Here is a 27,801-nt window from a genome sequence, read left to right as displayed (position 1 = left end):
AATGGAAACGCACCTAGCGCCGTGGAAGAACGTCACCTCATCATCATCAGCACTCTGCTCTGCTGGGACCGCCGTCCTGCTCCCCACAGCAAGCGCTTGTTTTCTGTGATTGACTTGAACGCCTCACACTACGGGAGACGATAAGGGAGACAATAGCCCGCCGGTTGCGTGGGGAGAGCGAAGAACCCGCCGTGGGCGAATGAGGAGACCTTGTCCGAGAGGAAGGAGACGGAGTGCCCGCCTGACTTTACTTCCAAACCAGCGTTGACGCTGTTTTGATGCAGCCGCTTAGCTAACAGGCTAACTGGGAATGTTTTCAGAAATTAGCCGCACTGTTAGCTCGCTAGCTAGCTGAATCGGATTGAGCTGTACAGATTTGTGCGAACACTTGTAATGATGTTTTTACCCGTCGTCGCATTAAGTGGAAGAGCCGTGGAGTTGTCTCGAGCCGGGTACGTTGAATGTTCGCGTCCGCGGTGCCCGCTCGGTTGCTAATCTCCACAAGGGACAATAGTTAAACTGCCGAGGCAACAAGTCGGGGACACACCACAGCCGTAACTTACAGCCGTAAGTTAGCAACTTACTCAAGTGGGCAATGTTGTTTCCGCTCACTAGAATCTAAACATAAACACCGGGACTCTGTGGGCAAAGTCTTGGTGGTTATACAAAGGACAGTGGGGGGGGGGCACTTTCACGTTAGATCCCCATTTCCAAGTGGATCGAGTCGCCCTCGTCAAAGGAGAAAGTGACTGCCAGGTAGTCAGTTCGCAACTATTGACGAGGGGGGCGAGGCGGACAAACACCACAAATCGCCCACATGCTTTGGATCAGTTCCCGGACTTGTGAAAGGCATCTGAAGCAGAAGGTGGGAGAAGCGAGCGCGCAGCCGTTGCAGCCCGTGGGAAGATGGCGGAGCGCTCCCGCAGGAGGTGGTGAAACCAAAACCCGCGCGCACCTCGGATTCGTCGCCGGACATCTTACCTCCGTTCGTAGGACACATGCAGGCCAAAAAACGCTACTTAACTCTGTTCTCCGCCGGCGCGTGTCTCATTCTGGTGTTTTGTTTCGGGGGGATACAAGTCCCGCTGGCCCGGGGTCCCGGCCGGCGTGATGACCGCGGCGTCGCCGGGCACCGTCCCGGGGCGCGGTGGCGTCACTTCCCGGGCTCCCTGCAGCCCTTCAGGCGCTGGGAGCAAGACTGGAGCGACGACCCCGATGAACACGCGTCTCCCAGGGGCAACAGGGACGCGAACTCGGGGCTGTACGGCGGGAAGCGCTGCAGAATGGACTCCTGCTTCAACTTCACCCTGTGCGAGAAGAATGGATTTAAAGTTTACGTGTACCCCCAGCAGAAAGGAGAGAAGATGTCGGAGAGCTATCAGAACATCTTGTCCTCTATTGAGGGATCCATGTTCTACACGCCCGACCCGGGACAGGCGTGCCTGTTTGTCCTGAGTTTGGACACTCTGGACCGGGACCAGCTTTCCCCCCAATACGTGCACAACCTGAAAGCTAAAGTCCAGAGCCTCCATCAGTGGAATGGGGGCAGAAACCACATCATCTTCAACTTGTACTCTGGCACCTGGCCGGACTACACAGAAGACCTCGGCCTGGACATCGGCCTCGCCATGCTGGCCAAGGCCAGCATCAGCACCGAGAACTTTAGGCCCGGCTTCGACGTTTCCATCCCTCTGTTCTCTAAAGAACACCCCAGGACCGGAGGGGAGAGGGGCTACTTGAAACACAACACCATCCCCCCTTACAGGAAGTACGTGCTCGTTTTCAAGGGGAAGCGCTACCTGACCGGAATCGGTTCAGACACTAGGAATGCTTTATATCACGTCCATAACTCTGAGGATGTGGTCCTCCTGACCACCTGTAAGCACGGGAAGGACTGGCAGAAGCACAAGGATGCACGCTGCGATAGAGACAACGCCGAGTATGACAAGTAAGTACTATCGGGTTGTTGCACAGCAAGAGTATCTCGGTCATCTGGTCTTAATGGGTTGGCCGTGTTTTATGATGATTTATCACGTTTTTCCTCCTCGGATTGGATCTTAGAGTTGTTAAAGTGGGCGCTGTAACCACCGGATACCACAGTAAAACCACACAGCGGTATCTTACCTTATTGCTGTTGTAATTCTGCTTCCATGTTCTTGTTCACAGCTGTGTAACTTGAGACCGGAGCATAAAGTCTGGTGTATCATGCGCATACTTTGTCAGCGTTACCGTGAGACTATTGGGTATGAATGCAGCTCTGTCTGAGGACTGTCCAAGTTGCTTTTCAATCGTCATTATATCACATGACTTTCTCAAATAACACGTGACGAAGCACAGATGAGCACGTCTTCCTAAAGGTCAGCCCCAGTATTCAGGTAATTCAAGTGATGTCTGTCGACAGCCTGCTATCCAGCAGCGAGTAAATCTCTTCTCTCTCTTTCTCTCGACATTTCCACCTCCCTGCCTGTCGGCGCCTTACGAGTCCTCTCCGACAGAAAATGTCAATAGGAAAATTGCAGACACTCGGTTATCGTGATGCTCACAGATGGCTGATGGCTATTTTGCCCAAATTTTTAACATGACAGAAAAGGGTATAAAAGGAGACGTCGCACAGCTCCATCACCTCACAAGGTTCCTCCCTGCTCATCGCCCGCTTCTACCGTTAAGCCACGCGGGGTTCTCCGCCCGAAAGTGACAAGCAGACTGGTGCCTGTCTCCCTGTGTCGGCCGGTGGGATTCATTTTGCATCCCCCTCCCTCCCCCCACCAGGCTGTGCTGTGTTGTTTCTGGTGACTGTGTGGCACTGGGTGTTTCACTGTGGCTCTCTGGATTATCGGGGACAAAGCGCTGGTGCCAGCGAGGGGAAGCCACTCTGGCCCCTGTTTGCTCAGTCATTTCCCAAACAAACCCAACAGCGTGAGCCAGGAATGCTTTGGCCCCAACTTGTGTCCTCCTTGACCCCTCTGTTGCTTGGTGCCCTGTTGCAACCCCCCATCCCGCCTTGTCATGTGGTTGTTATTGTGGTTGCCTAGATTACACCGAGACGGAGGGACTGCAAATCGTGAAACGGTTCCGCGTTTTTAATTTGGGGGGATTTTGCTGTGTGTGCCTGTGCAGGTAGCCATCGGGTCACGTGGCTCGGCAGAATGACGAGTTATCTGCTCCCTCTTTGCCTCTCTCTGCCAGGGTGGGATCAAAGTCATAACCCAGAGGAACATTAATCCTCCTGTGAGGAAGTAGCATAGAAACAGGCTCCGCGTGTCTCGCGATTTTCAAATGTGAACACTTATCTAGGCCGATCTGCGGCGGGTCTTCATCGTGCTGCAACACATTTCACTCCTTGATCAGATCCTGCTCGCGTTATGATCCCGTTGGCCCCAAATGTTTTGGGAATTTCCATCTCAGTGATTCAAGAGCAACACTGAGTCATAATTTAAAGATTGTTTCTGAAGATCCAAAATGTAGCTGAGCTTTCCCTCCAATGCACACAAACTGTTGGTGGTACGGCGCTCTCGATGCAGGTCGCCGTGTACACTGGTGAGTTGTGTCGTACAGCCCCATGGGTCAGACAGTACAGTCTGTGGTCTAACTGGGTGGAAGTAATCGTTGCTGTGGCCCTTTTGTGCCACAAATCCCTCTCATCCTCTCCCACTGGCAACGAGGAAGTTGTGACAGACTGAATGCAGCCTCTCATTATAATTGCCGTGTGATGGCCGTGTCATTTTTGTGTGCTGAGACGCTATTCTCCGGATATTGCCTTGGAATGTGCATGGGTTTTTGACATGCTGCGTGTGCACATGTGTTGTCTGTTTTGAAGGAAAACCATCTGTTTCATTTGAACACTGCTTTGCACCGGACGTCTGGTTGATTGATTTAGTTTGGTTGCAATTCTAGTGTATTTTTGCTCATTTCATCATATTCGTAAATCCTTTTCTCTAATCCTGCATGTTCTTTTGAGGGCTAAAAGGTTGGATGTGCAGGGCGGATGGCATGTAGCGGGGATGTTGCTGATTACAACCAACTAAAACTGTATGGGCCATATTGAGAGCCGGCATTTGTTTCTGCCCGGTATGTGGCAAAAATGTCTTCACTATGTCCTTGTTCCTTTTGTACATATCACACTTTAATTATCTGGATTGATGGAGCATGTTGTTGTTGGAGGAAAAACAAAATGTCGCGTTGTATTCCACGTGTTTGTGTTGTTGCAAGTTGACTACAGCATGTCTCCACCTGGCTTCTTTTTCCTCCCTGTTTATCCCACTCCTCCGTACATCAGCACTCGGCCTCCAGTGTGTACAAGTGTGTAATGCAGCCAAAGGAGAGAAGAAAAGTCCCAGCAGGAGGCAGGTCAGATGCAATTTTAACCTCAAACTGAAAGCCCCTTCACAGCTTGTTTCCAATTAAGAGGCCCTGCCAAGCGAGAGAGTGCAAGATGGATGGAGTGAAAGCTGAGGGACGCGTAGGAGTGGGAGACCAGCTGAAAGTGAGTTGGAGGGGGGGGCAGGAAGATGAGGGGAAAGGGCCGCGAGTGTGACAAAGAAAAAAAAAAAACGGAGAGCAGCAGACAAAGGACGGAGAGGTCGTGCCGGACGTCCACCAGTAACGAGGTGAGTGCAGGAGCTGGCTGGGTGCTGGTCTGCTCGGTGTATTTATAGCATCGCAGGGTTTTAATCCTCGGCGTTGGCCAAAGACCCTGGCACAGGGCTGCTCGCCAACTGGATGCAGGCTTTGCAGCGCTCGGGGAGAACGATAATTGGGAGTAGGAGGGGTCTGCACGATCTGTGAGTTCCTGCACAGTGACTCTTAAGTGGGACATTTGCACTTTTGTTTTTGTACTTTCCAAAAAAGTGGCAGATGAACAAGCAAATGATTGTGGACACCTGCGTACGTGTATGCGAGAGGGAAAGTTACGTGTATGTACGTGTACGTATGTCCGACTAAAAAGCTGCAAAGTGCACTGCGTGACCGGTTTGTGTTGCATTGGAGTCTTTAGTTCATTGTCGTTTGCTCTGTAACAAACACGATAGAAAAGAACCCACCCAATATCTGATTCATAAAATTCTGAACCGCGAGTCAGAAAGCTCTGTCAGGGACTGCTGCTGCTTCTTGTTTGCCCACCGTACACATTGCTGAGACTGCAGGCCGTGTTTGGCCAGAGTCACATAATGACGGCCCTGTGGGGCCCCACACGGCTCCTACGTTGAAAAGATGTCTGTGAGTTGAGTTATTGCGCAATAAAAAACGTCTTCGTGCTTTTAGTTGAAATATTCATTTCTTTCCTTGCTTGTTTGTTTATTATGGGTAGAGTTAAGAGACCCCGTTGTCCCATGATCATTCAAACCAGAGCATGAGAGCGATGCTTTGCGATGGAGACGGAGCCCTGAAACTCCCCACGTAGCGGAGCTTTTTGCTAAGCAGCGGCCCAACGCCTCCTGTGATATTTTTATCTTCTCATTCTAATTGTTATTGTTATTTTAAAAACGAGATGCAGCGGTTGCGCTTGTATCGCCTGTTTATGAACAGCTGCAGTCCTCTGCGACTCGGGCACTCCCAGTCAGCCACGGACAGCCGGCCCCCGAGTGCTGCAGCCGCAGCCAAGGGGAGGCTGGTTAACCACAAACCTCTGCACGCGGATTATATGATTGCACTCTGTTGACGCAGGCCTAGCAATTTCATTTATGTGACCACACGATCCTTCTCGGAATGGTCCGCAGTGTTTCCCTTAAGTTAGCACGCGGGCCAGCCGACGGGCGAGGAGCAGGGGGGGGTTACAGTTGTCGCCGTCTGCTGGTGCAAGTGTCCGCAAGTGTCCGTTTATGTGCCAAGTTTTCAGTAGGGGAAACACTGGTCTGTGTTTTCCACTTCAGACGTGTTGTGTTTGTCCAGTTTCTGAATGAAAGTGAAGGCCTTCAGAATTACCGTGCACACGAGGGTCCTGCAAACGACTTTGTGCGGAGTAAACAAAACCCAAGTGGCTTATTGCTTTTAGCAATATGTATCTCTAATACATAACTTTGTCAGTTTAATCCAAACTGTCTACGGATTTCACACCGGAACTGTCACATTTTTTTATAAAGACACAATATGAGGCTGTTGTTGGTTCTCCGACTTTCCAAAGTAGTTTTTTTAATAGTTTGATGTTTGGAGGGTTCTGCCTCTGGAGCAAACTACATATCAAACTTGAGTCGGAAATGCACAGTGCAGCGTCTGGCTGATCGTGTAAGATGGGATGTATTTGCTCTGATGGTCCTTGGCGTTGTGTTAAGGGAGGAAAGGGCTAAAGGATACAGATGAGGCCCAGCTGGCGGAGAGAGACTCTGGAAAGCGGATAAGCAACTGGCACTACGATCACACAGGCAGCATTTGTATTGATTTTATAGCCAGGCTGAGCCCGACCCTGCATGAAAACCAACCTGCTGATTTAGAGCTCCTAATGTTCACTCTCAACACTTGACCTTAGGTGACCACTGGTCAAGAAGAGACGCTGTGCATGTTGTCTGAATCCTATGAACTTCGAACACTACAATTTAGTTTAAAGGGTTTCTTTTATGTTTCAAAGGTTCGTCAGGAACAAAATGTGCTAATGGTTCCGTGGCATCATCACATGTCTCCTTAATCCTCTAAACTACTAAAGTGAACAGTTTTCCAGAAGCATACAATCCACTCACCATCTCATTTATTACCGCCAGGATTTATAGAGGGGGAGGTCAGGGTGAGCAGAGGGCATTACCATCAATGTCCACGTCTCATCACTCAATAATCACGACCAGTGCTTACGCAGCAGCTCGCTCTACATTGCCCTTGACTTCACCTCTTGGCCAGCGCCTCGTTACGAGCCGGTACGGCCTAATATAAGACATCTAAATCTGCCTACTTGTAGCGTTATTAATGCAGCCATCGTCCCCTGCTGCTCTTCAGACGGTGCTTTAAGGGCCTTTCTTACTTCTCCGATTCAATTGCTTTGCTTCCCTTCAGCGGAGGGACGGAGGGCATTGGCGTGCCACGCCTCTCTCTGCCGTCCGGACTGGATGGTGTTCGTCTCGGACTTGGCAGACGTGCAGGTGACATAGTCTTCCTGGAATGCGAGAGTGGGATAAGGATAGGCACGTGCCAGACGCAGAGCGCGGCCCGGCACTCTTATTTCTGTCATCACTGAGGCGCCGCACGCTCCAGTTTCCTTGCTCCCCGGCGGATTGGAACCAGCCGGGCCGGAGGAATGGGTGATGGCAGTGAACCGCGTGGATCTGAGGGTGTGGACCCTAGTGAAACACGTATGCTAATGAAACACAGGCCGCACTTTGAGGTGACCCGGGTGACCATTGTGAAGGATCGTGACTCATTGATTTAAAGTGCATTTTCGGATGGTGTCATGATACTTTGGCCTGATTGGAGGGAGTTTTCCCAACATCATTCAGTTCCTTCTTCCATGTGTGTGTTTTTCCAACGGTTAAAGCTGCTGTTAGACCATCGGCCGTTTTATTCGGCATGCTATGGTCCCATCCATGGATATAAAAAGAACTAGACCAGACAGTGATAAACGTATTAATAATGAATTCCATGTTAATATTTGATGGCCATCCAGCTCGCCACTGGAGAAGTATGTAACTTTATGGGAGCGGCCGATGATTTCGGCGAGCCAGTGTTTGCGTGGTACACAAGTCACGACACTTTCAAACCCTGATATGTTGCCCGCTGCGGTTGACCGCGGCTTACTCAATTATCCCTCACGTACAATTAAATATGTTGTGAGAGCTACACGCATAATCAAGCAGCACTTTAAATTCAAGACCACCCAAATGCTGTGTGATTTTAATTCCTCAGTCAATGGTAAGAGACCTGCTTAGCACACGGGCGTTCAGCGTTTTTTTTCTTTCCATATAGATAATTCATGTGTAGCTGTCTGGAATGGAGGCTGGGGGATTACAGTACAGTAATACATTAAGATTTGGAGAGCGGAGGGGACTCGCTCTGATGAGCAACGTGAGGCCGGTTGATCTTCTCAAAGGTTCTTTGGATGTGCACCACTGTCTGCCCGTGAAGCCACACTTGGCAGCACGGAGAAATTACCAGCCACCATGTTGTGGGGCTTGGCCGGGTACTGACTTGGATCACCAGATAAAACTGGCACAGACACACACGCAGATATGCTCTCTTGCTGTCCTCTTTGGACTCCACTTTGTCAGATAAGGGCTTTAATCTGCACTCTGAGTAGAAGGGAAGCTCAAGCGCGCATGGCAATAACCTTCAGTACGTGACAGTCTGAACTCTTCAGTCTGAAATCACGGCGTTATCCACCTGGTTCTTGTCTTTAACATTTTACGGGGGGGCGTTTAGACTGGCTTTACAAAACGTTTTATCAAATTGGCAAGTTAGTGCAAGTAAGTCAGACTGAACTCGTCTCAACGATAATTGTTGTGCTTTGTCGGCGAGGCGCAACGCACTTTTGCTTTCCCTCGCGCATGAAGTCGGTCACCACTCCCTTGTGAGGTCACAACCAGAGGGCTGGCCTGGAAGCTTTGTCTTTGATCTTTCCTGCTGTTTAAACTAATTACCGGCCCGCGGCACTGCTGGCTGTGGGGATTGATTAACAGATGGCGAGGCCTTGTTCTGTCTGAGCGCACACGGAGGAATGCAGCTGCCTCGGAGGGTCTCGCTGTGCAGCGCATTCCTCCCTGAGACCCAGTTAACCTGCGACTTGTCGTGGCACCGAGAGGTTCTTGAGGAGACTGTTCCCATCCGTCCGGAGGGCCACCGGTCCTAATAGTCAGTTGTTTTTGTCCAAATGCTCGTTCTTGTCAGCTTGTCTAAAAAAAATAAATGACTCCTCCCAGATGATGCAAAATGAAGAAATGGGTCCCATTGTGTAGATTGAGCCGAGCATATGAATAATTGTGGCAGCTGTTTACAGCCTCTGGACAAATAAAGCATGACCGTACATAAACTGCTGCAACTCCGCATCCTGTGCACGGTGCTAATGTGTAACAGGTGGGGTGTGCATGACCTGGCCTCTAAAAAGTGTTCCACGGTAATTGCCATCTTGCCCTCCATCTGACCTTGAGTGCTTTAATGGGAGACCGTATCACCCATTTACCATCCTGCGTCGTGCAAAGGCGTCGCAATTTTCTGTTCTCACAAATCCATATTCACGCACCGATATTGTTTTGGTGTTAAGTGCCATGTTTTGGTAATGACAGTCTGCTTGCTGCTCTAAACTACATTTTAAAAACCCATTTAAAAAAAATCTGACAGCCACATTATTACGCTGTGTAAAAGTCAGCCCATAGAGGAGCATTCAGCAGGGACTCTTGTGTTGTCAGTGAGCCCGTAGATGGGTCGGTGTCTGCTTATGGTGTATCATGGCTCCATTGTGGGATTAGATTCCCCACCCCCCTCCCCACAGGGTCATTGCACTTGTGGGTGAGGATTTATGAAATGGATTTAAACCTAAGGGGTCGCAGGCAGTGACATGGCAAAGCTTGACCCTCCGTTTAATATAAGCCTCAGCGTGTCCCAGCGGTTCCCCTACCATTATAACGGAGAGGAAACCTTTTGACGGTGGTACCAGTTCTGGTCACGTGTGGTACGAGTCTGGTGAGTGGGCGGTAAGGCTGCTGTTAGTACGTGCGGCTGTATTGAATATCATGTTCGTTGTACTCGTCAACTTGTGGATTCTTAAATCCTTTGACTGCCCTAGTAACCAGGAAGTAGAAGAGCAATGTGCTACTTGACTGACATGGAGACATATAGAAGGCCTTTCTGGATGTTGATGTCTCAATACTTTTTTTTTTTTTTTTTTTCTCTTTTTGTCAGCAGCAAGCAATTTGAACCAAATGAGGCATTCCATCTCCATCTTTCACGAGGAAGTGCACTGGCAATGCTTTAGCTAAGTGCCGCGCATTTCTCATAGTTCCTGCAATTTTGTGTATCCTCTGGGATAAACTGCAGTTTTTTCTCCCATCCATATCATCATTAGTCCTACCGCCACCCTGTAATCTCTTTTCCGTCGCTGAGGCAGCAGGGCTTCTCTTTACTGTGGTCTCTTAATTGTGAGTGTAATCATCTTTTGCCTCTTCAGAGCAAAAAGACTGTGTTTACACTTTGTTTTGGGCGGCTTGACTTGGTGAGGGCAGAATGAAGGCGCTGCTTTTTCGGGCTGAAAGCCATTCTCCTCCCAGTGCATTTGCAGCTTTCCGTCATCAGCAGGTTGGCTAGCGCTCTTCTTTTTAAATTTTTTTTTTTTTTTAGGGTTGGTTCACTAACACGACCCCCACATACCTTATATGGTATCTAGGCTTTAAGTTTCAACATATCCATTGAACCCCAATTTTGTCCAAACATACTGCATTGGTTTTGCACATTCGTTTCCTCATGAGCTACTTTAACCTGAAGAAATGTTGCACTCAAACACGGTCAGATGGTTTTCATTGAGCTCAAAGAAGCATGAATCACATCTTAGGCTATTTCCCACTTCCTGTATGTGAATACACCCTCGGCCCTGAACACATTCCCATTGCCGTTTACTCGTATACGATCCTCCACATCAAATGCTTCAAAACGGGCATCGCCATCCAGGGGCTTTATCTAAATCTCTCTCTACCCGATGGGATGAAGCAGGTCAGACGCGGTTCACAAGTCCATTTGATGGTACGTTGATAGAAAATTCAGTTGTGACGGCGTCCCATTTTGTGAATCCGTAGAGACTTTGTTTCCATCCGCCCAGCCTCTGTTGTTCTCCCAGTTTCCGTCGTTTCACACGCCTCATCCGTTCATCGCTCGTATCTCTGTTTCCCTGTGCTTCACTCTTCACCTTCCTTGTCATTCAATCCCTCTGTCCCCCTCGTCCTATCCGCCTTCTCACATCCGTATATCTCTCCCACCATCCAGATCAGACATTCCTGACCTGGGCTTATCTCTCTCTGACCCCGCTCGGATGAATCTGCTCAACCTTCATGTTTTTGTTCTGGACGAGAGATGCTTACTGTGACTTTCTTCATCCATTTATATTGGTGGGCTTTTTACCACGAGACACGTCGTCCAAGAAATGTTTGTTTGTCCGCTCTAGACGATCCCTTTGTTCCCCGGGGGCTTGTGCTGCGAAAGCATCGCTCCGACCCAACGTCCTGGTTGGAAACACCTCAATGCAAACACAAACCGCTCCACACTCATTCGCAGGTCCCTCCCCGCCCAGTGGAGTCAACTAGCGTGACCCCCAAACTGCCCGACTGAAGTGTTTTTCTTGCCCGACCTCACAACCCCGCCTTGACATTCTCAGCGCTGATGGCTGTTCCATTACCAGCAGTCATTTTATTATCTCCAACACTCCCTTGTGCTGTTTTTTGTTGTTGTTTTCTTTTCAGTATCTGCTGAGCACTTCATAGCATCTCATCAACTTCATCAAGCCAATGGCGAGCTGATTTAATGGAACAAACTAGGGCTGCAACAACGAATCGATTAAAATCGATTATTAAAAGCGTTGGCAACGAATTTCATTATCGGTTCGTTGTGTCGCGCGATTATTACGTCACTCAATGAGTTGCGGAGATGCGTGCGGAGCAAAAATAAAAATAAAGGCGCCGAGCTGACGTAGAGGAAAGAGCAGCCGTTTTTATTTACGCCTCTTTTGGACAATTCATTTTTCAATGGGTTGTCTGATATTTTGTGCTTTGTCCCATATCGGTTATTGTTGACAAATATATTTGTGTGTGTTGTACTTTTTAATGCTGTCCTATATGGTAGTCCAGTGCGCTTGCGCATATACTGTGGGTTATACGGTAGTTGATGTTATGCCTGCAAAGGGAGACACATGGTGATCCATTAAATCAACTAAGAAGCCTCTAATGCATTTATTTACAAATGCCATTTCAAATTCATCTCATAGCACTTGGTTGTTTTTTAGCTGTATGCATTTACTTAACTTCCACTACAATGATGGTAATAATTTAATGAATATGGTTCAAGTGAACATGCGGATGTGTTTGTGAGTGTAGTATAGAGAACTAGTTCTGATGAATTTGAGGTTCTGTTTTAGAATAAAGGGTTGGAAATTAAAGCTTTTTAATGCCGTTTAAAAAAAATCCGATTCATCGATTAATCAAAGAAATAATCGACCGATTAATCGATTGTCAAAATAATCGTTAGTTGCAGCCCTAGAACAAACATTTCTTGATGGAAGTTGATGAATCCGTGTGTTTTGGTCAGCATGTTTTTCGTGCTCGTAAGAGAGGGCTTAAGATGGATGGATACAGGGAAGGGGAGCAAGAAAAAGAAGTGTGATAGAAGATTCGAAGCCTGGTAATTAGGTGAATTAACCTGGGGGTCATGTAGCACCATGGTAGAGCTTGAGACCCCCTCCTGTGAGTCTGTAAATGTTTTATAAAGCTGTCTTTGAACTCATTAGAGGAAGACGCCTGAGCCAACGCTGCCTTGAGGAGAAAATCGAATGCTTTGTTTTTCTAAAAGTCTTGTTATTAATATCTGATCCGTTGGCTGGAGATGGTAGCGAGCGATGTTAGCTCTTACACCGCTGTCAAGAGCCTACTTCTTATGAAGTGTAACAGCACTGTACTCGTGTGTAAAATGAAAATCCCATCCCATGGTCAAAAACAAAAACCTTTGTTTTAGTGAACATCACAACTATAATCAAATACAAAACTGTAGGCTTTTACAGGCTAATCGTTTTGTATGAAGGCCTGATGGTGGTAGCTTTCACACTAGATTTAGCATTTTATCGAGCTAATATAGCCAGCTACTTTCATTGGGAGAAGTTGTACTGTGTGTCGTAATAGTCTTATCTGGTTTATTTCTTTTAAGTAAACCATGGTCCCATTTGTTGCCGCTCATTTCAACCAATATTGTTCAGAGGATTTAAGTGATTATCAACTTCCTCTATTTTACTCATGCCTCATATTTTCTCATAAGTTATAAATAACCATAATATCTGTAGTAGCATCTCAAGACTTTATTTTCATTTTAGGTGGCCCTGTAAATAAGACTACCGGATATTCCACCACATACCGGCTTTACTAATACATTTCCATTCACATCTAGAAAACCAAATATGAAGAGAGAGGTTAGGCAGTATGATTACTTCTGCAAATTCGGCCTCTGGGTGTCATGACACAGCCCAGCTTGTGTAATCCAATCTAGTTGTTTTTATTCATTATAATGTTCTTTTCCCTTAAGCTCTGCTGCCATCCGTTTTTCTTTTTCCTGTCCCATTCCTGCTAGAGGCAATGATATGTGGCTCCGCTGCTTAAAGAAATGTTGTTCATCTATCATGGCTGCGAGTAAAACAGTCAGGAACAACTACGCCATTAAATGCAAGAGAGCGTCTCATTCGTACAGCGCGCCCGTTCTCGGGAGCGTTTTAAGCTCCGTGGCTTCGGTTAAGTAAGTCTCATAGATTATCTGTCCACTAAATGGTCCTTTCTCAAAGTTCTTGTGCGTTACTCATCACAGCAAAATTTCAATTCGCGCACACACAATTTCACGAGTTCTCGCTTTAATCAGCGTACCAGTTCCCTCCTGGTGCAATAAAACCGCTGGTGGCGTCTGATGTTTTCTGACGCACTCTTTCTGCACTAGACACCGGTAAGCTGCCTAATATAAATCGGCCAATGAACCCTGTCAAACACAAGTATGTGGGGGGATCATTAACCCCCGATCTGCCTGAAAACTGTGTCTTTTTCAACGCAGCGACCTCCTGTTCTGAAAAGTGAAGCCGATGTGGAAGTGCATTAATGTCCCATCTTTTTTTTTTTTCGTTGGATGCTCCATGAGTAAAGCGCGCCAGCTTTCCCTGTCACTCTGCACATGTTTAGCTCTCGGTGCGCCGCCTTGTCAGGGGAAAGAAAGCCGCCCGGTCTAAGAGGTCCTGGCAGCGTCTCGGCTATTGAAGTCACTCTGATGCGTGTCGAGATCAAACCAAGGCTTTATCTGTGTGTTTGGGTTGTGTGTGTGTGTGTGTGTGTGTGTGTGTGTGACATTCTTGCCATGGGTGGCTCTGGCTGTGTGTGTGTGATCGGATACAGCACGCGATTGTCAACCGCTGCTTTTTTTTCCTATTTTGTTTCGTCCTTTCTCATCACTTTTCCTCGGTGCCTCTCGGCTCTGAAATTCCTCCGGCTTAAAGTCTTGGCAACAGTCAACTGCCCATCAGCTTGGCTGGAAAGTGACTGAGAAGAGGAAGCAGAAAATGAGATGAGAAGTCTGTGCGAGAGAGCGCGATGGTGGCAGAGTTTCCATCTACCTTTCCCCTTTTGGGAATTCCCAGTTGTTAAAGATTCTTCCTGTGGCCGAGCTGAGTGCACGGGAGGCAGCATGTTTTAAATCAAACGGGAAACGGTTATTTGGATTATTTAAGTGAACATTTCGACGCATTATGTCTAATTCAAACCACTTCGGCCTCTTTCCACCGCGGTACAGAAGAATGTGTAATACATTAGGGCGCGGCGGAGCTTTCAGAGATCATGATTTACTCACTGTCTTTGGCTTATTTTCACTTGTACAATGAATGAGTCCAGCTTACTGTATGTTGCATTTGTTGAATTACAATAACCACCGAGGAAACGATGCACAGACACTCGACACAAGAGTCCGATCTGCACACAGGCAGCTGAAGCAATTCCTCCCTTTGAGTGCTGCTCTCTGCGAGTTGTTGTGTCGTACATGCGTGTGGTCCACGCAGATTATGAGAGAAACACTTTCTCACGGCTCTTCTTCCGAGTCTCCACAGGCACTTGACGGAGTGAGCCATGCATTTATTTTTCACACTATTCATTCTTGTTGCTAGGAGACTGGTTGATCTTTTTTCTTTTGGACGCAGCTCTCTTCCTGTTGTTCTTTTTAGTCCTTTAGTGAAACGTACTGGGTGAATCATACTGGGTTCCCTTGCAGTATTATAGAATTTTTGTTTTCTTTGTATTAATCCTTGAATAAATTAGTTTGGAGCATAAAACATGGCTGTACATCTCCAGGATTGAAAACTAAAGGGGATTGCTCCTACTGATGGGAGACCTAGAGAAATAAAAACAAGTGATAAATAGAATTTAGCTGTTTGCCAACCTTTTATTTGGTTGTAATTCAAAACAACCAATTCTTCAAGAAATCAATCTGTAACAAGCAATGACTCGTACACTAATGCTCATTCGGTGGAGAATTGGACTCCACTCCACTTATGTTTCTCTTTCGCTCTCTCACTCAAATAACTTGCTTCTAGATGATGGTCGTTTCTAACCGAGAGCAACTGCACGCTCAAGAAATATCCACTCGGAACATTTGGTTGAGGTCAACTCCTCAGTGAACGCGCCCACCACACGCGTTCTCTCCTGCAGTAGTGTGTGCAGCGCTGCAGGAGAATACATGGCTTCTGGTTGTTTATCAAGTTGACACATTCAAACTGAATTTGGTAAGCTCTAGGAATCCCTGTGCACCTTTCTTTTCATGGAGTGGTTGAATCTCATTCATAATAATGTGCATGAAATGGCTCCGTTTCCAAGTGTGGAATGTGGGACTGGGCCGGATTTACCTCCTATCATGTCGAGTTAGTTACTGACATCGGAGTGACGTGCAGGGTAAGACGTTTTGCTAATGAGAACAATCAGTTGAACATCTAGTCCACATGCCTGAGTTCCAGGAGGGGGGGGCGGTAAAGCAGAAACACCGGGAGTCGGGAGTCTGGTTTTCATGGAGGCGATATTTTTCTGAACGCTCATCCTTAACATCTCCGGTGACATGCGGTAACTCACCGGGAGGCGGCTCCTCCCCACCGGCAGCCATCTGGAAGACTGGAGGAGAGTGGAGGTACGCAGGGAGACGAATATCTGGTCTTCTCAGTTTGCACTGAAGAAGAAACTGAGGGGAGGGCAGATTTACACCCAGCCGGTTCCAGATTTGGACTCCCACTGGTGTTTTATAGGCCTGGAAAAAGGGTCAGTTGTTTTGTGCCTCCGGTGGGATTATTTGTCTGTCGTGCTTAACGTCGTATCTGTGAATGAGATGGTTGTTTGATAATGGACGCACAGATCCGACCTAATCGTTGGTATTCTTTACTTCAGCCTGCTAATGTGTGCTCGTGGGTAATGGATTTCTGATGCATTACAGTTCATTACTGTCGATGGCATTAAGCTTTACTGTAGCTTTAATGCTTTTAATGGCTGCTGATTCTTTTTTTTTTGCTGCATGTTGTCTAAAGCGGGATTATCCAGATAGATATTACATTATCACTGCAGTTGATAGTTGAGCTGTGTCTTCAGCTGTGTTCTGAGGGACAGCAGGAGAGCAGGACTTTGGGTTGGGTGATGAGTGTGTAACTGTTGATGGGGCCTGACAGAATGTGCTCCTGAGGCCATACAGAGAATAAGAGGGTTATGAAAAGCGCTGATGCGCTTATCAACCAGGCGAACGTTCAGCAGTCACACACCCATTTACCTCAAAAAACATACCAACAAAATACCAGAGTGCTTTTCCCTCCAGTCGGTGCTTTCGATGTTTTGGCCCGGTTGGTCTCTTCGTTCCAACAGCTCCGTGCTGCCAAAACACCTCCAGAGTGCTGTGTTTGAGAGTGTCAGCGTTGTGTCGCTCTGTGTAATCATACAGACCGGCTATTTGTTTTGAAAGCTATTGAGGACTTTATTTCCAGCTGGCGTGGCGTCCTGCGACCCCCCCCCCCCTCCCTCCTGAATGACGGGAGCTATAGATGGAACGACTAGTTAGCATCGGAACTCCGATACTTTTGTGTAGCACACGCATGCTTCTCAGCAGCGGTTGACTTTCCTCGTGCCTGCAGTAGTCTCCTAAAACATTGGGGTTACAATTGAGCTTCTCTTTGTGGAGGCGGATACTTCCAAACACGTGGCTAAGAATGTGTTTCAGATCATTGCACACGAATTGTAGCATGGAAGTGTCCTACCTCATATTGTATTGTACTATGGGGGTGCTGCATCAACTGCGAATCCCTGTGTTCTTTACTTTCAGCCTTTTTCAAATGGAAACCAATGCATGACAACCAGGTAGCACAGATACGCTCACACAGATCGACACCGAAGGAATTCCAAGCAGCTGCGTAATCCAAGCAAGTGCTGACTGAGGCGTAGATTGGATGCAGGAGGAGACGTTGAGATGCGCCAGTGAGAGGGCAACAGGTATATAGATGATCGGTGCTGCAGGGGGGGAGAGACAGGAGTGGAGATCAAAGTGACGGGTTTTTTCTTCAGAGTACTTCTGCTGCTTTCCAGGTATTCCATCGTGGGTTTTTTTGGGGTGTCCCCTGCTGCTTCACTTCGAATGTTTATTGGAAACGCGGGCCTCGTACTGGCCGTGACATCTGGTTAAAGCTTTATGAACTAATCCACCGGTGAACGGACCGTGTTCCCGTCTGTGACTGCTCTTATTCTCTCCATATGAGTTCCTAATGTCGTCTCCTCTTTGCTGCCGTCCGACAGGTACGACTACAGAGAGATGCTGTACAACTCCACCTTCTGCCTGGTACCGCGAGGACGACGACTGGGTTCTTTCCGCTTCCTGGAGGCGTTGCAGGTAAGTGACTCCCATACGGATGTCGCTCCTCAAGGATGGGATTTGTCAGTGGGTGCAACACCGCAGGTACAAATACGCTGGAATTAGAAAGCCTGCAGTTTGATCCGTTTTATGTGGTGTTGTAGCCGACCTTTTGGACACAAATAAACCCCAAATTGAAGGGAGACCGACATTGATCCTTGTGCGGCCGTTCTCATGATGTTTCTCTATCTTAAATCTTATTTATATGATCTATAGCAAGGTTGGTTGTGGCAGCCAAGCATAATGGCCGAACGCAAGCTGAGCTGGTCCAAGAAAACCTTCCAGTCCGTCAGCCTTGAAGCTGTGCTGAGCAAACAATAAAGCCATTGATCGGTGGTTGAAAAGGGAAAAAGTGCCGGGTTACTTCCAGTAGCTCTTTTTCACCCACTGCCAGTCATCTTGTTAATATGCAGCCAGTGTTGATACGGTTGCCTGTGACTCCGTGTCTTCACTGCTCCCCCGACCATATTTCCACTCGCAATTTTTTTTGGTTGGCACGTTGGTGCCTTTTTAGTGACCGCTCTTTAGTAAGGATTGGACCATAGTTATAGAATGGGTTTATATAGACTGCATTTCAAAAAATAAACATCGTCCCTCCTCCGAGAGAAAAATGACATGCGTTATATGCGTACTTGCTACTTTTCATCAGAAGAACTATTGCCACATAAGATTTAAAATCCTACCATTAAAGTTACAGGCCACTTGGGTTGCAGCTTCAAACCGTGTTTAGACAGCAATTGTTAACACCAAAGAGAAAGAGCGAAAAAGCATCGTAAATACCCTTTTCTTGTCTGCACACAGCAACCAAAGTAATGGCGTAATGTCAAGTTCTGCAAGCAGCAGTCTCCTAACAGCAGGAGAGAAAGAGTCAGACTTATGAGTTCACAGTCGATGACGGGCAGTGACTCTTTATTTACTGGATTGGACAAATAATTACACCAGTGGGGAGTCGGGTCCCACAGCGCACTGATGAATGAAGCAGTGGAGCCAAAATGCAGAGGTTGTGTCTCTTCACTCCGCCTTATGCTCGCCACAGACACTTTGAGCATTTGTGTGCAGCATTAGTTACGTCGCCTCAATGAGTATTCCAGCAGGCCCGATGGGGAGCGGCGTGATGGTCGAGAGGGGAGGCTTCCACGTGATTGAGCTCGAGCCGGGTCGCTGGGGAGGAGATGACATATGTAGTCGGAGCAGCGGCTTGTGCGACGCAGTTGCCGGGACGAGCAGTAGGTCCCAGATTTCCGCTGAGATTCTCTGTTACGCAAGAGTGTTTTTAAAAACGTGGGAAGCTCTTAGCAGTGAGTTTTATTAATTGTGTGTAAGCGGATAGGTAGCCAAAGCAGGGCAGCGTTTCAGCAGATTGCTGCCTTAGCTAATGACAACGAGGAGATTAGGGCCGGGCACTGCAGGCAGGACGCTGCACTATTCAACTCTCACACACACAGACTTAAATTTACAGCACAAACATTTTCACACACATTCTCATGGACACTCTTCAACATGGATACACTCTGCAATTTCATGAATCTTTCAGATGGAGTGGTTAAATATTCAAGTATCATCCTTTCCAATGAACATAATGATCATTTATGGATCATCTAAGGAGCCGCACTACCTGTCTAGTCATCAAGGTACTGCTGCAGTGCGGTCGGTTATGGGAATATTTTGGTAGATATTTGCCCCTTTTTGTTAAATATGCAACTTCCCTTTGCATTTCAATATTTTAAGACTAACGTCACATGGGTCGTGACACTGGGGCTTTGATCCAACTTCTCCATCTCTGTGAATTTATTTATTCATTATTTCCTGCTCGTGTGTGTTTGCATCTTTACCGTGCACAACTGTACCAGTCTTGAGCATCACAATGCATTCTGCAAAGCAGCTTTTCTCAGACAATTAATCTCATTAACACCGGCTATTGTGTGTGTGTGTGTGCGCGCCATGTTGTGTCTTACTCTTACAGGCAGCTTGTGTGCCGGTGATGCTGAGTAACGGCTGGGAGCTGCCCTTCTCAGAGATCATCGACTGGAATACGGCAGCCGTGATTGGAGATGAAAGGCTGCTATTACAGGTAGCTACAGTACACCCCCCCCCACCCCCCTCTAAATTGTCCTATTTTCATGAACTTTCCCTCCTAGTTTGGTCCTGATTTGTGAATTTGAACCGCTGTCTCCTAAAGCTCCTCTTGGCAGCATCACAGATTTACTCCACATGACATCCGCGATAACTATTGAGGCGGGGGCAGGCGAGGCATTTTGTTGGTAAAAGCGGCGTAGCCTGTGTAGTTCTGTCTCTTTGCTGTGCTTTGGTTTGGGGGATGAATTTGCTGACGTGTGTTTCTGACTTTGGCAGATCCCCTCAACAGTGCGCTCCATTCACCAGGATAAGATCCTGTCTCTGAGGCACCAGACCCAGTTCCTCTGGGAGGCTTATTTCAACTCTGTGGAGAAGATCGTACTGACCACCCTGGAGGTACACTCATGTTTGAACATAAAATACAAGTGCACACATATGAATAGCTTGTTTGTCATTTTTTGTTGTGTAAATTATGTATGTACATCCTTCAAATCAGGTGTCACTACACTACCATCTGTTTTGTGGAAATGTCAGATGTTGCTGCTGGGATTCTGCTTTTCTCAGCTGTTAGTAAACAACTATGCTTGATCGCACATAAATTCTCCTGAGCATACAAATCAAAATATGGCATCAATCCATTGTTGTTGTTTTTTTATTTTTTTTTTACACAATTTTGAGTCTCTTAGTTCTGTTCATCTCAGTTATTGACTTTGTGTTTCACAACGTGCAGACAGTGTAGTTGCAGACACAACGTCCACAATGGATCTGTTCCACACTGGACCCCGAGAGGAATGATATGTCGCCAAACCCCGCTGTTATGTTTTTTTTGAGCCTGATTCTTTCTGTGGCCCGGACCTCGTTCATGGCAGTAGTTTGTTTCTGTCAGATTTCCTTCATCTGTATGCTTCCTGCTTCTGCTGCTGTTGGGTTAGAATTACAAACAAGCAAAGATGAGAGCTGGGCGGGATGTGTAGGGTAGTTAAGTCTCACTGCATTCAAAGTCTTGCTTTTGGGCACGGTAGTCTAACAGAATGTAGAGATGAAAAATCTATCTGAATTGTGCTTCTAGCTTATGTTAATTTAGTTTAGTACGTGTTTGAATCTTTACTATAACAGGAAAAGCACAGCTATGTTTCGGTGACATCCATACGTGACTACTTGTTGGCCATTAGTTGTTGTCCTCAGATGGTGTTACAGAGGCCTCGTGCCCAGAAGTAGGAAGTCAGCACACTAGAAGGCAGGGCTGGGATCAGCAGGGTAAAGTTGCACCCCGAAGAAGCTGATCTTCGATCTGTTTACACGCTCAGTATCTGAACCCTGCTCCGAAACACGACGTTCGTACGAGGCTGCAGCGATGTCGGTGCTTTGGCTCCAGATTGTTACCAACAGCTACTTCATGCTTTTGAGAATGCTCAGTGTCTCATCACGGTTTTCTTTGACATTGCTTCGTAGGGTACTAGTTCAACAACAACCAACTAAACGTCTACATTTCAATCGGGCTTATGGAACAGCTTAAGTGATGCTACCGTTAAATTCTATTCTTTAGCATAGTGGCAAGCGTCATTTGTTTGGGTGCCAGAGGATCTGCTTCTGAAGACTTAAGTAAATTGAAATCTAAGAGCTTGGCTCACTGTTAATATCCTTACTAATGTTAACACTCAATCTCGGCAATCTTTGATGCTCATCAACTGCAATCAAGTGATCGCTCTTCAGCGAACACCTAAATGTGACTCTCCTCCCCTGTTCTGTCCATGCAGATCATCCAGGACCGGGTACTGCGGCACACCTCGAGGAGTAACCTCATGTGGAACAGTCTGCCTGGAGGCCTGTTCACGCTGCCCCAGTACTCGACGTACCTGGGGGACTTCCCCTTCTACTACGCCAAGCTCGGTCAGTCCATCGCTCCTGCAAATTCTGTATGCTGAGAAAAGCCTGTTCATGGCGCTTGTTAAACTCCGATGGACTGATTTGCATTCGGGGCGGAACATCTTCCAACAGCTGGAACAGCTGGCGCGTGACAGCTGTTGAATACTCGTAGACTCGTGATCTGACATGGCGTCAAGTGATTAAGTTTCTCTTTTATCCATTTCCGATTCATCGCAGAGAAGCTCACCAATTAGACCTGCTGTGTGTTATTTGTGCGCGGTTAATTGGCTCCACTTGGGGCTTATTGTTGACGTTGGGATTTGCTCCAGCGGCACCTTTTCCTTTACCAGTCTAATTAGACCTGTTCAGTTGCACTGTATAAGTAAAGTAAACAATCCCCAACTAAGACTCCTAAGCTATCAAAGAGGTGTCACTTACAGATCATATTCTACTCTGTGCAGTTCACACATTTTACACTGGAACAGGAATGACTGATGCCAAACCGCTGTGATGACACGCCAACATAGAACCAGCGGGGGGGGGTCGGTTGTGGTCTCTGGAGTGATGCTGCAATGTGAGCGAACTCCAATCCGATGATCGTTCGTTTGCGTGTTTGAAACCTCACCACTGTCTCTTCCCGGCTGTTCTCAGGTGTTAAGCCGTATACCAAGTTCACGGCCATCGTTCACGTGGTCAGCCCACTGGTCTCCCAGTCCCAGCCGGTCATGAAGCTCCTCGTGGCTGTGGCCAAATCCCAGTACTGTGCTCAGGTAATTAAAACACCCACACAACAGAAAAGTGGGCTCAGCAAGAAAGGCAACGGGCCGTTTGTGTGCCGGTGTCACTGCTCAGGCTCATCACCTCACCGGTGTGACACTCCTCACTCTACAGATACTATAATGACACTATAACAGTCATTTTTCAGTGAATTCATCAAGTGATTGGGTTCACTCTCATTTGAATTTCCACTACAAGGTCTCTCTTATGTTGTAGCACCAGTGGTTTGAATCTGCAATAAACGTATGTACCACTGGCATTTAGCAGATCCACCATAAACCAGTTTTTTCTGGGTTTAAAACGGCTTGGCCAGCATGAAGGTGACAGCGCTTTTTGTTTTAACATCAACAGCGATGCAGTTTGTCGCTGTCATAGAACTGTAGGCGGTGTGACGGTTTCTGAAAATAGTCCTGCAGTAGAAAGACGACGTCTTCCACATAAGTAGGGACTAAATAAAATAGAGGGCTTTGAATTAGAAAAAAGGGGCCTCATTGTGGTGGTTTGATCTGTACATATATTTAGAAGCCAGAGATGGATTGTGAATCATTATCACACCATTTCTAGTGTAGCTCCCATCGAGTGTACTAACATGGTATGAAGATGTTGTGATGACTAATCTTTACCTATTTTCCCCTCTGTGCAGGTGATCGTTGTGTGGAACTGTGACAAGCCTCTTCCTGCCAAGCACCGCTGGCCTGTCACCTCAGTTCCTGTCATTGTTATAGAAGGAGAAAACAAGGTAGAGAAATGACCACAAAGCCCGGAACGCGTCTCTCACTCACCAAACTCGTGTTCAACACTCTTCAGTTGAAAATGATACAATAAATCATTCTCATCAAGATGTAAGATTAGTGAAGTGCTGAATTTTGGCCCTCGTTGGTGTCCGGTCAGCTTGCGTGGCGTAAACGACGTGGCTCCGCTGCTGATGCAGCACCTTGAGTCATCGGTAGCGCTGCTTGTCAGGCAGATGGACCCCGCTTGTGCTCACACGCGCGCCCCGTTCATCCGCTGCTGGTTGTCTTCGAGCTGCACGGTGAAAGTTCCTTTCAGCAACTTGTCCCACTTTGCTTGAGCGTCTGTGTTTTGCATGTTTTGTATGCCAGGTGATAAGCAGTCGTTTCCTGCCCTACGACACGATTCCCACCGATGCCGTACTGAGTCTGGACGAGGACACCGTGCTCTCCACCACAGAGGTCCGACTGCCCGAATGTTTACATTTTTTTCCATTTTTTATCCAGTAAACACACACACACACCAGAGCTTATTAATTATCGATGAGTCACTATGATGTATGTGGTTTTCTGGCCTCATGTGTCGTCTTTCCGTCTCTTTTGCTCCTCTCTGAACTCGGTCCAGGTGGACTTTGCCTTCACGGTGTGGCTTAGTTTCCCAGACCGCATCGTCGGTTACCCGGCCCGCAGCCACTTCTGGGATGGCAGCAAGGAGCGGTGGGGCTACACTTCCAAATGGACCAACGACTACTCCATGGTGCTGACCGGGGCCGCCATCTATCACAAGTACTGCCGCTCTGTGATGTGTTTCGCTTCGCTCCCCGCTGCCATTCGGTTCCAGTTAATTGCAGCACGCAAACGCTTTTCTCTCTCCTTTTCTGTTCACCCTTAGATACTACCACTATTTGTACACCACCTACCTTCCCGCCAGTCTGAAGAGCATGGTGGACCAGATGTCAAACTGCGAGGACATCCTGATGAATTTCCTGGTGTCCTCTGTGTCTAAACTACCACCCATCAAGGTCACCCAGAAGAAACAATACAAGGAGACCATGATGGGACAGGTGAGGCAGAATATCTGTGCTGCGACACTAGTTGATTATACGTTATGCCTGTTAGGCATTATTGATGGCACTATTTAAAAGAGATGATATGGCACTTGTTGCTCATTTAAACATAGAGCACAAGGTTTCTCTTTCACAAATTCTGGTTGCTTCTCTAACTCAGTGCTGAACAGAGGGCGGCCTTTCCTGGTTACTGTAGAAGCTGCGTGCCTTTATGGCGTAACGCACCACTTAAAGCTTAATAATGTTAGCTGTTAAACTGTTAAATCTGTCATTTGTGAACTGAAATTTAAATGTTTTGGGTGATTCCTGCAATGTGACCTTCAATTTAAATAAACTCATGAATATTTACAACCGGCCCTAAAAGGTCAATAATTGGTGGTGGATTATTCATCTTTTAAACATTTTTTTTTATCTGTTTCTATTTCTCTTCCCCTCTTTCTTTCTCTTCTTCCCCTCTGTCTGTCTCCTTTTCACTCCCGCCTCCAGAGCTCCCGGGCGTCCCGCTGGGCTGACCCGGACCATTTTGCCCAGCGTCAGACTTGTATGAACAAGTTTGCCAGCTGGTTTGGCACCATGCCCCTCGTCCATTCTCAGATGAGGCTGGACCCGGTACTGTTCAAAGACCAGGTGTCCATACTGCGCAAGAAGTACAGGGACATTGAGAGACTATAACCCCTCCGAAGCACCCCCAACCCCCCCCCCCCTCTCTCTGGACACGGCGCAGACGATAGAGCACATGGGTTGTGTCCCCCCCCCGAGGAGGACCGGAAACTGGAACAGATTTCCCCTTACTCACACGAGTACCGCCTGCATGAGCTCACCAGCAGGCCGCTGGTCTCTGTGCGGTGTGTCCTGCTCTGTGCACGCAGGTCGCTGAAAGTCTCTCTGATGGAATATTATTGATGATCATGACGATTGTTTTGTACTCGGTGAATGAATGGCCAGCACTTCTCCCCCTATATCGTCTTGATTAAAACCAATAGCAGGTGGGCAGAGAGGACAATGACGACCCTCTCCACCACAGAAATGAGTTCTGATCATCCATTTGATGGTCACAGTGCCTCGGGTTTATCGAACGGCGTTTGGGTCTGGGAGTGCGGGAAAGTCATTGTGCAGAAGGAGCACCTTTTGTGTTTGTTTTCTCGCGACTGGCTGTATAATTGATGGGATAATGGTTCTCTTAGTAAGTTCTTCAAGTCAGCATCTTTCTTGATTCCTTGCCAAACTAAAATGAAGACTTATTTGTATTCAATCGACAAACAAAATAATCATGAGGTGCCATTCTTCAATATTGTGCTGGTCTAAGGGACACCAGCTGCCTTGGTTTGGGGAGGCTGAGCTTTCTCGTCCAACCGGCCCGGGGTCCCTTTGAAGAGGGAACCGATGTGATCGTTTTGGGCTCGGTCGACCATCGTCTTTATGCCACAGACTAAATTCATGTCGTCCACTGACTTGAGCTTTCAGCAAGTGTTGGCATCGGACTAACTCGACTTCTTTATCTTCTTAACAAATTGGCAGGAATTTTCCCACAAATTCTGATACTGTTAAAAGGCACAGGGAAGACATTTGCAGGTTGCAAGTTTTTAATTAATTGCATTTGTCGTATTTCTTCATGAGTACATTTTGCAGAAAGCCAATTTTGTGTCTCTGGTTATCATGTTCCTTCATCTCTACTGGGCTTTGGACACGGTATAAAGACAAAGTGTCAGACCAGGATGTGAAAGTTGGTTCCATGTTTATATTTATAAATGTCAACATTTTCTGTTTGTTTTCTCAATCTGATAATTGTATCTAACTGCAAATATGTACATGGAAGATGCACGAGTCGCCGGAACGCAAACGATTTTAATTTAATTTTCCAGATGGATCACAAGGTTTATTGACTGAAAATATTTCGGTTGGTTTCATAAACCATGAGTCATTTTTTTCTGTCACTCAAACATATCTGAAAATGTTGACCCTTCGTCTCTAACTCTGAGTACATCTGTCGCTGGATTATTGCTGTAAAGCCAGCAACATTTCTGGAGACAGCGGACCACACCTGCCCCCACACCGCCACACATTTTGGAGGACGATGAATCATTTAGGTCATTTTGGTAAGCTACATCTTCACTGTAACGTGTGCCAATCGGTCATCTGTGATTTAGCTTTCATATTTTCTTAGCTAATTGAAGGAATACCATGAATTCCAAGGAACTTTTCCTGTCTGTATAAACGAGACGAGAAAGACTGGGGGGGGGCAAGAAATGGTGTATGTGTGAAAGTCCGGGGCTGCATGGTGTTTTTTCACATGTTGAAAGCAAACGGAACAATCCTAGTATTACTAAACCGCTATCCAGACAGCTCAATGGTCGTAAACAGAACCGTATTTCAGAAATGAACCTGGTGCAATATTTAAGATATCTCTTCTGTGTCGTCTCACAGGCCCACAGGGTTATATATTGATGTGCCTTCAGAAGTACCCTTTTCTAAATATTTTATTTTCCCCCATCTACCTTGTGCAAGAAACGCATCCCTGTTTTCATTTGATAGTTTATTCTTTTCTTTATCGATATCGAGTAAAACATAATGGTTCCCCAAATGATTGTATTCAACACTGAAATGCTACTGAGACTCCTCCACAGATCGGATAATGACATTCCCGCCTTTTCTGTTTTCTTCAGTTTTTACACTACTGCCTTGAATCATATGGTTGTCATAAGTATAATAATACATTTCATTTCTTTCACTTCATTCAATCGCACACAGTATTTATCAGACAGGATTGAGTCCCGACTGAATCTCTGCCTGCTTCCTTCCCTCTTCTGTAACCGCAGACCTAATTTTATAGAAATTAAAATGGAAAGATGGAGGGAAATGAATCACAATTTTGTAAAATAATTTTATAAAAACAAAAATAAATCAATTAAAATATTTGATATGAATTGCCTTTCTTTTGTATGTATATTTTCTGACCATTTTATATCTGTAATGTCCGGTATTAGAACTACAAATCTGCGCTGCAAAAGAGCTACGTTGCGATCCCTCGTCCTTTCCGACTGGCAGCCCGTTCTCAGGCTTCCCCAAACATATTTTGCATGTTGGGGTTTATGTAGTGTTCCCTCTGAGAGAGCCAAACTAAATAATACCTTCGGCTGTGCGTGTGCATGCACGTGCACTCCTTTTCCTATGCCAGGAAACTGCTGTGTTTACATAAATCTGTGTCAGAATGATCGGTTTAGACACGCTGCATAAATAACAGCATCTTTCCAGGATGATCCCATGGTGCACGAGAGCTGCCAACCAAGCTACAAGAGAGAAACCCCCAAAACGCACACACACTCGGAGATGGACACTAAACTGGGCAAAACTCATGAAACAAAAAGCTGTGCGGTATTTTGGAGCTGGATTATACAGTAACACACCAAAGGAAAACCATTTGGACATCACTCCAAGACCACGTCCACCCTGGATGGTCTAAGAACCGAATCAGAAAGAATCCCCAAGAGATCCAAATGTTTTACAGGCTTTTTGTTTGCATGGTGACCGGAAATAAATGTGTTTTGTTGTAAACCAAGGAGAAAAGTTTCAATACTTGAAGAAATTGGAGCAAATGCCCATTCTTTCCTACTTTTCCTACACTAAACAAACATGAGCATATTATGGCAATTTTAGTCAAAGCGATTGATTTCATGGGAATGTGACTTCAATCGACCTTCATTTGGATACATGTGCATTGCGTCTTCCAG

The 27,801-nt window shown here is 46.7% G+C and overlaps 1 protein-coding gene across 1 annotated transcript; it reads left to right on the top strand.

Annotated features, from left to right (window-relative positions):
* LOC120810156 (exostosin-1b) lies at positions 1-26,991 on the top strand. The gene is made up of 11 exons (XM_040164469.2): positions 1-1,948; positions 17,442-17,535; positions 19,520-19,627; positions 19,909-20,028; positions 21,390-21,522; positions 22,150-22,268; positions 22,919-23,014; positions 23,379-23,468; positions 23,632-23,792; positions 23,899-24,070; positions 24,560-26,991. The coding sequence occupies exons 1-11, from the start codon at positions 999-1,001 to the stop codon at positions 24,743-24,745; spliced, it is 2,229 nt and encodes a 742-aa protein (XP_040020403.1). The 5' UTR covers positions 1-998; the 3' UTR covers positions 24,746-26,991.
* Positions 26,992-27,801: the final 810 nt, after the last annotated feature.

The sequence above is a fragment of the Gasterosteus aculeatus genome, chromosome 20 (genome assembly GCF_964276395.1).
Source record: "Gasterosteus aculeatus chromosome 20, fGasAcu3.hap1.1, whole genome shotgun sequence".
NCBI lineage: Eukaryota > Metazoa > Chordata > Actinopteri > Perciformes > Gasterosteidae > Gasterosteus > Gasterosteus aculeatus.
This window is presented reverse-complemented; position numbering and strand designations above follow the sequence as displayed.